The sequence below is a fragment of the Leptodactylus fuscus genome, chromosome 1 (assembly GCF_031893055.1).
Source record: "Leptodactylus fuscus isolate aLepFus1 chromosome 1, aLepFus1.hap2, whole genome shotgun sequence".
Classification (NCBI taxonomy): Eukaryota; Metazoa; Chordata; class Amphibia; order Anura; family Leptodactylidae; genus Leptodactylus; species Leptodactylus fuscus.
This window is the reverse complement of record NC_134265.1, coordinates 106381973-106397367: the sequence shown is the minus strand read 5'-3', so window position 1 is coordinate 106397367 and position 15395 is coordinate 106381973. Positions and strand designations below refer to the sequence as shown.

Sequence of the window (15395 nt, the reverse complement as noted above, 5' to 3'; positions counted from 1 at the left end):
TATAGGGTATATGCAGTGCTCCTGTTCCGTCGGGAAGGGGTTAATAGGAGCACTGCAAATATTCAGTCAGACAATTCCAAGTGGGGGGAAAAAAAAAAAAAAAAACCCTCAGTCCTCAAGCTCAGGGAAGGGGCAGACAGACAACCAAAACACCCCCTCCCCTTCCCCAGCACCTACTGCACCCAAAAACGCTGACCATTTTAATTTTTGAAATTTTCCAGTAGCTGCTGCATTTCCCTCCTAGGCTTATACTAGAGTCAATAAGTTTTCCCAGTTTTTTGTGGTAAAATTAGGGGCCTTGGCTTATATTATATTAGGGGCCTCAGCCTCCAAGATTTCTCCCGTGCATCCCCCATACTCTGGAACTCCTTACCAAGACACATAAGACTGATCCCCACAATCACAGGATTCAAGAAGGCCCTGAAGACTCACCTACTTAGGAAGGCCTATAACCTCCAATAACACTATCACCGCACCACCATCTGAACTGTCTCCCCCTCTCCTTCTGTCTCTCCCCCCTTCCCCCATAGAATGTAAGCCCTCGCGGGCAGGGCCCTCTACCCCACCGTGCCAGTTGGTCACTGATAGTATTATATCTACCTGTATATTTTGTGTATTGTATGTAAACCCCCAAATGTAAAGCACCATGGAATTAATGGTGCTATAGAAATAAACAATAATAATAATAATAATAATAATAATATTAGGGTTGGCTTATACTCGAGTATATACGGTAGTTGATGAGAAATAAATAGAAAAATTACAGAGTTAATATGATTAAATTACCACTTGTCACCCAAGGCTGGGGTCACACATAGGTTTTTTTGGACAAGATTTTGCCGTGGAGGCCACCTCAGAATCTGGTTCAAAAACGGCTACCCGCGACTGGATGCTGTTGTGGTGCATACAGAGCACCAGCATCCAATTGCGGCATTCCGCTCCGGATTAGACCCAAATGAATGGGCCCAGCCAGGAGGGAGTGTCACAGACGTCACTTTACTGGTTTCAGTGTAGTTGGACTTTCTCCAGCCCCCTCTGCTCTTGAGCAGTCTGTACAATTTTAGCACTCAATAAACTAAGCTTTCTACTGTCAGGAGGGTGGTCCTGGACCACCCATGTGACAGTCTACTTGGCATACTGAATGTTGAAAATTAATTATTAAAGAATGGTAGGTTCTAGAGAAAAAAATATAAAAATGATTGTGCTGCACGCTACAGGAATGGCATCTCCCAGGGCACTCGTTTTCACCTGTGGATGCAAATTCCTAAAGATTGATGGACCTTGATGTGTTACGAAAAAGATAAAAAGTAACACCTTAACTGGATACAGATTACAAGTAAAAAGTTTTAAGCTAAAAAATAAGTATGCTCACTATGCCACCAGCTGCCCCAATAACATTTTGTAAGCAATTTTGTTGGCGATTTAAGATTCCAATATAACAGCTCATTGCTCTCATCCATCATGAGAGTAATGGACTTAAGTGCCTGGAATAACTGATGCAGACAGAGCTCTCCCTTCATCTGCATTCAATCCAATGTATATAGGACTTTCTTCCATCCAACAAGTAAATAAAATCTGACTTAATATTGGCTTTTATTTATTTTTTTCCACAGTAAAGAAAGGTCAGATGGAGGGGGCACCATCTCCAGACATCGCAGTGACGTTTAAGTCCATTGTATTCCATGAATGAGAGCAATGGAATCTAATAACAGAAATATGAACTTGGCTTTAAAATATTTTTTATTGCATTTAAAGTGTGATTAAAGGGGTTTTCCAGCCAATTTCTTTTTTTAAAAAAGGTTTGTTAGTGTTATTAATGGAATAAGTACTGCACACCCAAATACTTTTACCTTCAGCAGTGTTTTTAGTGATTTCTAGGTTTCTCTGGGAGTGCCTGGCATCCTCTGCATTTGTTTACGTGGGCAGCTTCCTATTCTTTTATCCTACAACTTACCATGATGCATTGCTCTTCACTCAAATCCTCCTTTCACTCCCTCCCTGCTTCCCTAGCTAGCCCGCGGACTACTAGCCCCTCCTCTGCCTGTACTGTGTGCGAGCTCTTCTTCTCCAGCGATGATCCACCTCTACTGAGCATGTGTGGACGCAGAGTAGAGGTGAATAACTGGCAGCAGTGCACACACACTATTTGGAGAAGATCGCGCATCCTGTCAGTACAGAGGGAAGACGTGAGCCATTGATGGTAAGTATAATGGAGTGAAGGGGCGAGTAGTAGTGATGATCCATTTCTAGAAATGGGGAAACAGATCACCACCAGATAATCAGAAAATGTTCCTGGGGAGGCAGGGATATGGGTAAATATACTTTTTTTTATATTTTTTTTATTACTAGTGTTATTTAGACAGCAGGTTAGATTAGTGTAGGGATTTCAAATTATCCCAGACAACTCCTTTAATATTGATAATTGAAAATGAGCATAACTCATCAAAAATTATCAAAAACATCTTTAAGGCTGCACTTCTGCACCAGGCTCTGTTGCTCAGTTTCCCCGGTGGACCCGAATGAAAGAGTGCTGGACCACTGTTTTGGCAGTTACACATGGATACCAACAGACCCCAGTGACTAGAATGGGTTTGTCGTTTCAAAACTGAAAGAGGCACAGAGAAAATTCCTCCATACAGTACTTATCTCTCTACCAATTTTTTTTTACGGTTTCTGTGCCGGAATCTCCAAAGGAGACTCTGGTGCAGATGTGAACCTAGTCTAACATTTTTTTAAGGAAAAAAAAATTTAAGAGGGGGTAATTTTTTGACGACGCACTGCCTTTAAGTTGCAGGTAATAGAAGTGTATGAATGAGGGATAACGAGAGCAGCAACACCACTGCACTTTAAAGGGATGGTTTTAATTTTACAACAGAACTTGAGAATTTGTAAGAGAAATTACTCTTTATAAACTGTGGTATCTTAAATTGCTTGCAGTAAGTGAGTATATATTGCATCAGAAGTTTATCAGATATTTCACATTATAAACAGTGTAACTTACCAGTCCTAGCTGGTGTCTCATCATACACAGGACAGACTGCATAGAACAAAGATGGATCATTACATTGCGAATTGGCAGAGAATTGAGCAGTTTCTGTGCTCCCTCTGGCTGCAAAGTCTCTTCTGGAGATGTTCTCTTCTGCTGGAGGGTTTAAACCTACATCATATCCAAAGTCCCTGTCTTCAGAGTATTTGGCCTGTGGACCACGAGAAGCATTTTCCTGATTGTCGGTTGAAGCTATCCCATCATTTGGGGTTAAGGTCTTGACATTAACACCTTGTTGCTCCAGTAAAGTACGAGCTAGTTTTTTTTCAAATAAAAATCTAGTGGTGGAAGTGATAGGTCCGCAGGATAACCCTGCTCTTAATATCTCTTCTCGTAGCTCATCTGGATCTAGCAGCTTTAAATTGCTCAAAATCTTCTCCATACTCTGTTCAGCTATAATTAAAGAAGAATAAACAAAACATATGAAAAAAAAAAAAAAAAACAGGCAAATTTTAGAGATTTTGAATATTATGTTCCATATTGCATGCACTTCTTTTTGCCATCAAAACAAAAATTCCTATATATATATATATATATATACATACATATACACACACACACATACATACACACACTAGTATACAGTATATATCAGGCTGAAATAAAATAATTTCTATCACTCATCCATCTGAAATCAGAATACTGATCTACCACTTCTTTCCAAAGCTAAAATGCAATCAGTAGGCCAAAAAAGAAGAAGCCTGGACCAAGAACCCAGAAAGTCATCTGACTTGAAAAACAAAGTGTTTATTTTTTTTAAATTTTGTATTAATGCTTTTATATAAGATTTTTTTCCTTTACTATAATTTTCTATGATTATTCAGATTTAGATTCTATTCTCAGTGCTTTAAAGGAATTACTGTATATCTGAAATGTTCGTACACAAACACACACATATATTTCATAAAACACAAATACACACCGTTTGGATCTGTCATCTTCACATACCTCCCTCCCTTCCATACAGTGTCCACATAAGAGAGTCAAGAAATAGATCTGGCACTTTAGGCTGGTCTTACACGATAGTAAGTTTAGTCCGCAAATGGTCCGCAATTGTGGGTTCTCAATTGCGGACACATTGTATTCAGTGCGGCCTTTTACACCACCGGATATGTTATCTGTGGTGTGTCATACCGTGACCAGGATCCGCACTGAATACCGCAGGTCCACAAAGTTGAGGACATCACGGCACGGCCTGTCCCATAGAACTCTATGGGCGCATGCTGATGGACACGGATGTCTGCGGAATGACTTTTGGAAATTAAATTTAGAGTTGCTGATCAGCAAATTGCGGACCGCAAAAACACTACGGTCATCTAAGACCAGCCTTAGAGTGAGTACATACAGCTTTAACATTTGTCAGCAAGCGGCAAACATGCTGCCAGTCTGGTAGGTGTACATAAGCAATAATAAATGACTAATTTTTGATCTGTAGTAAAATGACCAAATAAAAAAAAAAAAAAAAAAACAAGCCTACAATCCTAGACTTATAGGGTCTACAAATTCCAGACCACAAATACCCAAAAGTAAAGTCTACACAACTTCTTTCCATGCTGACAAACGCTTCCATCATACTCCAACATAATTGGCTGACAAGTGTTGTCTCCTGCAAAAAATAGACACAAGTGCAGCAAACTGCCTAGTACACATTTTTGGCATTGACAACCCATTTAAAAATAGATAACTCTTACTATGAGTCACTCTTAGAAGAGTGAAACATTCCTGCATCACAAGTATGAGAATTATGCCAAAGCACAGATCTTAAAATAATGCACTATTCACAGGCCAGGAAAACATTCCCCATAGCGCGCAAGCCAAACTAGCACAGTGTGTAAATATTTATATTACAAGGATTATGTTACACTGGATGGCTGAAAAACTGGATTGGAAACTGACTTCCCTTTTACGCTAGGTTCACACCTGCGTTCAGGGTCTCCGTTCTATGGTTCCGGGTCCGGCCGTGCGGAACCGGATTTTTTTATCCGGACACAGAGTACTGCATGTCCGACTGTGTCCGGATTATAAAACCCGGTTTCGCGGCGGAGAGCGCAAAACGCTCACTGCCGCGCACGGCCGGACAGCTTTCTCACCCATTGAAATGAATGGGTGAGAAAGTCTCCTGCAGGTTTCCGTCTCCTGCCTCTGTTTTAGGCAGGAAACGGAAACCTCAAGTACGGAGACCGGGCGCAGATGTGAACGAGCCCTTAGATATTTAGAATGAAAGATCAAACCTAAGTAGTGATGGACTGCTGATCAATATGGCGGATGATGAAAAAAAAAATCCCTGATATTTTTATTACATTGCACTGAATTAAGAAGTTTTTTAAACTAATGATGATCTTAAAATTGTCAGGAATTTGAGGTTTGCAGCTTTAACAGGCAATTGTCTAAGCTCTATAAGGGCTAGTTCACACGGGGGCAATGAGGCAGATTTTGACAGCAGATTTCACCTCAAAATCTGCCTCCATACAATGGTGGTCTATGGAGACTGCTAGCTTTCGTTTTTCTGCTAGCAGTTTTTTTGCTGCTAGCAGAAAAAAGAAGCGACATGACCCTTCTTCAGACAAATTCCGCCTGAGGGAAGCAATAGAAGTGAATGGGAGGCGAAAAACGCCTAGCATTATTATTATTATTATTTTTTTTTTTTTACAGTCCATTCACTTTAGGGTAGGGGAAAACCAATACATTCTCATATCAGGTTTCATTAAATATATACATACACACACACATGGGAAGTCCATGTCTGTCGTAAAAGTAACAAAACTCCTATGGAGACAAACCTGTAGGCCTTCAAAACACAATGAGCTGTCATGGTAACCAATTCATGCCCTCCCATGACAAAGGACGGTCACCAATTGGTACAAAAGATTGTGCCCCAAACAACTTAAAGACCTCACTTGCAAAGATTGCATCTAAATGGTTTATACAGCTCCAGCCAATCATTAGTCACCTATCGCCTTCTATATAACACCGCCAGCACCTGCTGCATTTTGCACAGCTCCATTCCAAGGCCCACACCCTAGGACACATTCAATGAACATCTACGGTGGATATCACTAAAGGTTTAATGTTGCTCTGATAACATGCAACCAATCGTAGCTTATGTGGTTGTGTTAAAATCCAGAAGCTTTGGATTTTTAGCAACTGTCATTTAGCTGCAACGCAACAATATTCACCGTCATTAACTGCATTTAGCAGAGCATTGTACTATTTGCTGTGTGGGCCCAATCCAATTCATGACAGTAAAGCTTGCGAAGATCTTAGAACCACAAACAAATCACAATTCTTGTTTATATAGCGCAAACATATTCTGCAGCACTTTAACTACAGCCCATATAGTGCCAGAAGTGGGGCTTAATAGCTCTACCTACTAGACCCAACACAAGGTGAGACACTGCCAAAACTACACATAACCCTTTTTTGCCATAGCTTGCAGTAAGAGCGTATTCAACCACACTCTGTTAACATGAACCCTATTCACGTCAGTCAAATCTGTTCAACACAGAAATAGTACAACAACTAACAAGCTCAAAACAAGAAATAGAAGGAAGCTATCCTATTAACAGAATTTCAGGCATTTATACCCATGTCTTCAAGAATGCAAATCTTAGAAGGAAATCAAAAACCATCAAAAGAAATAAGAACTGAAAGATCCTTAAGTTGTGATATCCCTTCTACTATTTTTTTTTCACCTTTGTCTTTTTATCTTTACCTAAACTTTCACCTACTTTCCTACAGCCCAATCCTGACTGCTTCATAAATGACTGACAGCCATGGCCCGACGGGAGCAGCAAAACTCCTCTAATTCAGGGGGGAAAAAAACGTACCTGAACTCTGCTAATATAAGTAACAACCCAAGCATCTTTTATACAAAAACAACTGTATAATATATAACATATTTTGATTTTGAAGTCAGTAGCATTTCTTCACTCTTCCCAGCCATGGCTCGAACTGTTAATGAATTTATACCAACACATCACGTTCACATGGCAGGAGTTTGGTCAGCATCCATAAGACAAAAAGTAGGATAAGGCCCAAAGCAGAGGCAGAGACATGGCCATTATACTGAGAGTTTTGCATAATTCCTGGTTTTGGCTTACAAACATTGATACTAAAATACTCAAAGAGGTTATACGGTTTCTAACATTATTGGCCTATCCTTAGGATAGGTCCAACATCCGGGAGCCCCACAGATGACCGCTACCGAGACAGAGGAGTTTCTGGTATGGTTTACATAGCATGAGCCGTACAAACTATAGCGGCAAGAGAGGGTACTGAACCACTGCTGCATGGATTTTAATGGGACAGTGCTGCAGTACCCACACACGCCGCTACAGTATGGCAAACGAGCAGTGTGGCTCTTTCTACATATACTGTTGACCTGCAAGGACCTGGGTATCAGACCTCCACAGATTTAAGAAATTGGATAACCCCTTTAAAAGCATTGCTAAACTTTTGATTTTCTATCAGAAATAAATTTTGTAATATACTTTATTAAAAATATCTGACTCCTTTCTGGGTCATTCCATGTCAAGTGGACCAGTGCTCCCTACTCGACCATCTCCGATTTTGCAGAAAATTTATAAGGATGTACATGTATGTTTGAAACAAGGTTCTGTAAATTTTTAGGGCCAGATATCAAATACCTGGGGCACTGTTGACCTTTTACTGGAGGTTCCACCAAGACCGCGGCTTCAGCTAAGAGGATTTTGCAAACTTTGGCACATAGCCATTAGAGTTCTATACTGGCTATGATGCTGAAATTTGACATACTAGCTCAACTTTTGCTGCTAAACACGATAAAATTATTACCGGCTATCACAAAACAATATATCGGCCGCAAGTTTTTGTCAAAGTAGCTTGAAAATCACGCCGCATGACATTTATGCCAAACTTTGCCCAAATATAACTCAAGACCAAAAACCAATAGTAACTGGTGCTTTGCCCTGTACACCAAACATTTTTGCAATATCATGGTCAAAACATATGTATTTGTGGAGATATTCACACCCACATATGACGAAAAACATATAAAATTCAAATTTTACCTATTTTTAGGTAAAATTTCTCAAAAAGGGTACCCCTAAAATCTATTAATTCTGATATCATTGGAAAGAGCACATTTTTCTCTACAAGGATCATCAGGGGTTTTTTTTGGAGTCTCTCAGTTTAAGAAAAGAAAAATGCCACTGAACATGGTTTTTTTTTAATCATACGCAATGAATGGTAACTGAACTATTCAAACCCTTGCGTTGGTCCATGGTGGTTATACCACTACCAATTCCCTAAGAATTGGTATTATACCGTATTTTGCGGACTATAAGGCGCACCGGACTATAAGGCGCATTACCCATGAGCGCCTTATAGTCCTGCCTAGGTCCATATATAAGGCGCATCGGACTACAAGGCGCAGCGCTGTCCGGTGCGCCTTATATGATTGAAAGCGGCGGCCGGCAGACTTTGCCGGCGGCCGCTTAACCCCCCGCGTGCCAGCCGCTTCTATTCATTTCAATGGTACGCTTCCATTGAAATGAATGGAAGCGCTCGGCACACGAGGAGTTAAAGAACTTCCTTCTTGATCACGTCGGAATAATCTCCTTACCTTTTTACCATAGCCAGCGCCGCCTTCTTCCGCAGCTCCGTCTCTGTCTTCTTTGGGCCTCATGGATGACGCATGCGCAGTCGGCTCTAACAGGCTCTCGCAGCCAGAGCCGACTGCGCATGCGTCATCCATGAGGCCCAAAGAAGACGACACGGAAGGCGCGAACACAGCTCAGGGAGAAGGCGGCGCTGGCTATGGGAAAGGTAAGAGACGAATAGTCTTTTAAGGCTATTCCGACGTGGTTAGGGGGAAGAGGTTCTTTTAATGGTAGAATCTAGAGTTGAGCGAGTACTGTTCGGATCGGCTGATCCGAACAGTACTCGCTCATCTCTAGTAGAATCTCTTTAAGCAGCGGCCGCCGGCAAAGTCTGCATGCCGCTTCCATACATTACAATGAGAGCGCGCTATTCAAATAGTTAGAGATGAACGAATACTATTTGAATAGCGCGCTCCCATTGCAATGTATGGAAGCGGCATGCAGACTTTGCCAGCGGCCGCCGCTTAACTCCTCGCGTGCCGCCGCTTAACTCCTCGCGTGCCGCCGCTTCAAGCCTTATATAAGGCGCACCGGACTATAAGGCGCACTTTCGATTTCTGAGGAAATCGAAGTATTTTATGTGCGCCTTATAGTCCGGAAAATACGGTAATCCTATTAAGAATTGTAATAATGCTGTCTTTCGAGAATTGGCAGCCCCATCGCCTAGGAGCCATGGCCAATAGCCGTGAAAGGCCAGCCACGGGCAGTCTCTTTATCGCAGGTTTCGAAGCCTGAGGGTGGGTGTCTTTGCCTAGGATCCCAAGCCTAAGGCAGCATTCACACTGAGTAACGCTGGCGTTTTTTGTGCTTATTTTGGCACGTAGCGCCGCGTAAACGCCGTGCTACGTGCCAAAATGAGCACAAAAAACGCCAGCGTTACTCAGTGTGAATGCTGCCTAACTGCTGGATTCCCGAGCAGTCAATCATTGCAATACTTCCAGCCCCGGCTGCAACAGCAATGGGACGACAATACAGCTTCTCTGAACCGATTATGTTGCAAATTCAGCAACAATTCCAGACCTCTTAGACTGAACATTATGGCTTGGGAACCAACAAAAGACACCCAATATTAGGCTTGGGATCCTAGGCAAAGACACCCACCCTCAGGCTTCGGAACCTGCGATAAAGAGACCGCCCGTGGCTGGCCTTGCACGGCTATTGGCCATGGCTCCTAGGCGATGGGGCTGCCAATTCTCGAAAGACAGCATTATTACAATTCTTTCTTAATAGGATTATAATACTAATTCTTAGGGAATTGGTAGTGGTATAACCACCATGGACCAACGCAAGGGTTTGAATAGTGCAGTTACCATTCATTGCGTATGATTAAAAAAAAAAAAAAAAACATGTTCAGTGGCATTTTTCTTTTCTTAAACTGAGAGACTCAAAAAAATTAATAATTAATATTTTTTAGGGGTACCCTTTTTGAGAAATTTGACCTAAAAATAGGTAAAATTTGAATTTTATACATTTTCATCATATGTGGGTGTGAATATTTCCACAAATACATATGCTTTGACCATGATATTGCAGAAATGCAAAGTCATGTGATTATGTGATTTTCAAGCTACTTTGACACAAAATTGCGGCCGATATATTGTTTTGTGATAGCCGGTAATAATTTTATCGTGTTTAGCAGCAAAAGTTGAGCTAGTACGTCAAATTTCAGCATCATAGCCAGTATAGAACGCTAATGCCAATGTGCCAAAGTTTGCAAAATCCTCTTAGCTGAAGCCGAGGTCTTGGTGGAACCTCCAGTGAAAGGTCAACAGTGCCCCAGGTATTTGATATCTGGCCCTAAAAATTTACAGAACCTCGTTTCAAACATACATGTACATCCTTATAGATTTTCAGCAAAATCGGAGAAGGTCGAGTGGGGACGATTTTAAAAACTGGTCCACTTGATATGGAATGACCCTTCTGTGAAATTCTGCATTTTTTTCACTCTTACCCTTGTTTCTGTATTGAGATCCGTTTCTGCCAGAAAATCAAAAGTTGCCCAAATGTTTAGTTACAATGAATGATAAAAGGGGAAGTAAACTGAGATTGGCACAACAGTCTTAATATTTTGAGCACCAGCAGCAGATGTGCCTGAAAAGAAATCTCTCCAGGGACTGGCATAAATTTCAGGTATAACGAAAACCAGTTCTCAGGTATCAGTTATAAGTTTGAGGTATTCCCATCCATTTTTCAAAATGAGAGAGGAATTGTTAAGGCACTGGCACATAGTGGTGCACAGTGTTGCCACAAAAGTAGAGTTATTTTTTGTTTAAAAAAAAATAAAAATCAGAAAAATATAGTGTATTTTTACACCCGAAAGCCTTGTTCACATCTCGTTCAGTATTCTGTTCCAGAAGTCCACATGGGGACCCCTCGAACAGAATACCAAATGCATTCACAAGTGGTCAGCTTATGAAAGCACACAGACTATAATGAGGTCCGTGTGTTTTCCGCGAAATGTCTACACGAATCATGCGAAGAGAAAAGTACTTCATGAACTACTTTCCTCTCCGCATAACTTGTGCAGACACCGAGCGGAAACCACACAGACCCCATTATAGTCTATGGGTTCCGTGCGCTTTCATTCCTTACTGCTTGTCAGGGCATTCGGTATTCCGTTGGGCAGGGGGGTCCCCATGCAGACTTCCAGAACAGAATACTGAACGCAGATGTGAACTGGGCTTCAAACTGCTGGAATTTAAACAGGACTTTTCACCACCTCTTACAAGCCCAGTTCTTTACAACACTTAATAGGTACCAATCCACTGATTCCAGAAAAGTTGAGATTTTTTTTTCCTCTTGTCCCCACTGTTTACAAGCAACTAATCCTGTTAGTTTTAGTGCTTCATATGCCATTTAGTCTCTGTACTATCAGGAGGAGTGGTGTCAGGCAGGAACATGCAAGGGGTGTGACTGAGCTCTGAATCATACCTTCTGTTTGACATGTCCTTCTGACATTACAGAGCAGGGGTTGTTCAGTCCTCCCAGTCTGTTGTTGCTGTGACGTCCTAAATCCCTTCCACTAAAACCACCAATTGGCCTCAGCAGTCATGTGACCACTGAGGCCAATCAACAGCTGCAGTGGAAGGAATCCAGGATAACACAACCGGCAAGCAGTTTCCCATTTTATATTCTTTAAATAGCTCATCAGACACCAAAACTACATGCTCTTGTTGCTTGGGGCTAGATAGGAGATTCCATCTGCACTGGGACAAGTGGACCAGCACCTATTAACAGCTGCTAAAAACTTGAATTGGTGGAGGTGGTGAAAGGTCCTCTAAGAAACATGGCCACTGCATGACAACTTTTTTTTATTTTGGGGGTGCGAGTTGTTTAAAGGGTTTGAATTTTTTTTTTCTTGTATTAAATGGCATAATACCTTACCAATTGCTCCCTGTTCATCTGGGTTGAAGTGTTTGAGGTGACACATGACTGGTGCATTCAATAACAGTCTGCAGCAGTGACACTAAGGCTGGTCTTACACGACCGTAGTGGGTTTTGCGGTCTGCAATTTGTGTGATCCACAACACAAATTTCACTTTAAAAATTAATTCTGCAGACATCCGCAAAGTGCATCCGTTCCGTGTGTATCAGTATTATGCGGATCCGCAAAAAACAAAACACACTACAAAACACACTTGTTGACATCCGCAATTGCAGATATACACTGATGTATGTTCAGTGTATATCCGCAAAAACGCACGCGCCCATAGACTTCTATTGGACCTTCCGTGCCGTAAAAGCACGGCCATTACAGACATGCGGTATACTGTCCGGACCACACCACTGACAAAATCTATGGTCGTGTAAGAGGCCTCACAGAAAACTATGGGACCATAAATGGTCCGCAATTGCAGACTATTTGCGGGGCAAAACTACGGTCGTGTAAGACCCGCCTAAGCGTGTGTGTATTTGGGATGGGGTGCTGGAAAACCTCTAACTTGTATACAGACACGGTACCAAGAGCCGTATGCAGACGTTTACACCCTCCTGAAGAGCTGACACCCTGCTGCCAGGATGAGAAGGCAGATTAGTGAAGCTTTATGGTGCGATCTGTATCCGCAGCTGATCCGTGCAGGATCCTGAGCCTGCAGGTAGGTAACAGGCATGCATGTGGGCAGGTAGGTAGCAGGCATGCATGTGGTTAGTAAGCACCGCAAACACATAGCTCATGTGTCCTCACCTAGCAGCATCTCCAGGCCGGGCCGGGCCGGCCAGTCAGACGACTCGGACTGTTTCCAGAGTCTCCGCTCCGCCAGGCGGTACAGCCAGCCCAGCGTCACCAGCACAAAGGCCACGAACACAGAGTAGCCGACGGAGGCGTCCCACCCGGCCATGAGCTCGGACAGCGCCATCGCTCAGCGCCCTGTGCACAACTTTCTACGACTTGTCCGGACGCACACAAGCCGCTGGACTCTCGGGCTCGTCAGCACAACCCTCCCTGCGCTATCTAGGACGCTCCACTGGGGGCGCTGCACACACGTCCTCCTGTACGCTCCTAGAACATAACACTTCTATTCTCCAGCTCCCGGCAGATGTTCGCTGTATCCTCCCGCCCTCAGCCCCCTGTGCGGTGCTCGGTTATCTCCTCACTGACCGCAATTACAGGGAACTTGTCAATAGCATAGGCTCAGTCTGGTCAGGGCAGCCTCTGAAAGCACCCATGTGTGCTGAGCACAGGGCTGTGCTTGGGTAACCCACACCCTACACAAGTCTGAACCCGGGTATCCTGCAGCCTCTACCGCTGACTCCTTATCCCTCCCCCCGTTCTCTGCTCTTCACTCTCCGGCCTGGTCTCTTGCTTCGTCAATGTCACTCGTAGATTTGTCTGCCAAACAACCACCTCAGCACCATCCCCCACAAATACGGTACCGACTCTAAAAACTGGGTCCTCCCTACCTCCTCCGCTTTAAGTAGAATCCACCCGAGTCCACAGCGCAACATGCGTGCGACACTTCCGGTCCGGTCTGACAGGACCCCGCCGTCTCGCGGCAACAGTAAGGCTGTCCCCGTCGCGCCTGTCTCTGGGTGAGGAGGAGCTTGTCGTGTTTTCGTGCTGTCAGCCTGTACACCAGAAGTAACTATCTGCATAGCATTGATATAACGCCCAGCTACACATATATGAACACACATTTCCAATGGTACCTGGAATTTGGTGTAGTATATTGTAGTAGTAAACACTAAGACAGTGTGAGGTTTGCTGAAGTGTCAGCAGTGGGTTACAAGAGAAGACTATGATATGTGAGAAGAGCTGGTGTTGTATTGACACAATACAGTCCCCAGGGAGGGAGTTTGCACATAGGCAGAGTGTTGTCCTGTTATTTCATTCCTGTGGAGAAGGGAGGGGTACACAGAAAGTGAGCAGGAAGATGAATCATGGGAAATGTAGTTTTACCACAGTGCAAGTAAAGGGTGCATAAGGGAGCAGTGAGGTTTTTTTAGGTATGCTGTGGATGTATTTTCAGAGAATTTTTGGAAGTTGGATAAGCCCTTTAAGGCTAAGGCCCCAAATTGGAGAAATATAACATTTTTCTTGCAGGTTTTGCTGCCTTTTTTGAGCCATTGTTGATTTAACAGTAGGGAAATGTCTAAGCTCTCACTTTTTATTTCCTATTTCTTTTGAAGCTACTCCTGACTTAGCAGTGGCTGCCAAAGAAAATCTGCAACAAAAAACGCTGCATTTCCGCAATGTAGTGTCGTATCCTAAAGAGGTTACCAAATTATAATATGGCGACAATTTAGATTGCCTGAGACAAATCTCCGTTTGTTCCATTTCATATAAATATGAAATATTTGGGTCTAACCTGGCTCAGTAATGCAACCTCATACCATTAGAAATGCAGGATTTGATAACAAACTGGATAATCCCTCTCCTCATGGGAATGCAGGACACTGTGTGGTTTCCATAAAAAATATTCAAATTTTGATTTATCTGACCACAGAACAGTTTTCAGTTTTAAATTAGTTTAGACCTGAAGAAAACCGTAACATTTCTGGTTTGTGATGATATATGGCTTCTTCTTTGCATGATATAGCTTTCGCTTGCATTTGTGGATTGCACAACAAACTTTGTTCACAGACGGCGATGCAGATTTTAGACTGGTGTTTCACATTCCAGTCTTAATGAAGGCCCCAACTGATGCAAGGTGCACATGAATAATCAAGAGGCTTTCACCTCTCAATAAATTCTTGTGTGTCACAATGGAAGTGTACACTAGTCAGGAAATGGCATAAAATTCCTATATAACTAATGGCACAAAAACTGGAATGAGTTATAATAACTGTATTGGGCTGAAGCACTCCCACCTGTTTTTAATGCAGTTCTGCCTGAGCATTCTTAATTCAAAATCATCCAATGTTGACAGTCGGCCCTTTGTGCAAATTGATTTTTTAAGATTCTCTAAATCTTTTGATGATGTTATATACTGTAGGAGGGATATTCAAAGTCTTAACAATTTCACTTATTTTTCTTAAAGTGTTACACAAATTTTAGATATAGAACCTAAGACCATTTTTGCTTCAGAGAGACTCTGCCTCTCTAAAATGCTCTTCATATACACAGTCATTTGAGTTAACTTAAAATTGACCCTCCGGAGAAAAAGAAGGGCATGGCGGCATGAGGCAGTACTGACACCGAGCTCAGCGACAAGCAGCAGATCTCCATAGCTGCATCCTGCCCCGGAGTCCTACTAAAGGGATGACAGAGTAGA

At 42.6% G+C, this 15395-nt stretch overlaps 1 protein-coding gene across 4 annotated transcripts in view; it reads right to left on the bottom strand.

The window, feature by feature from the left end:
* ANKLE2 (ankyrin repeat and LEM domain containing 2) overlaps positions 1 to 15395 on the bottom strand; it is an 82613-nt gene that overhangs the window by 27639 nt on the left and 39579 nt on the right. For 2 of the 4 annotated variants that reach the window (XR_012716134.1, XM_075275206.1), the window contains exons 1-2: positions 12869 to 13640; positions 3002 to 3439 (exon numbers count right to left, since the gene is read on the bottom strand). Coding sequence is in view for 3 of the 4 variants with exons in the window: in XM_075275206.1 (XP_075131307.1) it covers positions 3002 to 3439; positions 12869 to 13040 (610 nt within the window). In the remaining variant the exon portion in view is untranslated. Of the gene's footprint in view, positions 1 to 3001; positions 3440 to 12868; positions 13670 to 15395 lie in introns of those variants that run through there. The other 2 variants (XM_075275195.1, XM_075275216.1) reach the window with 2 other exon arrangements.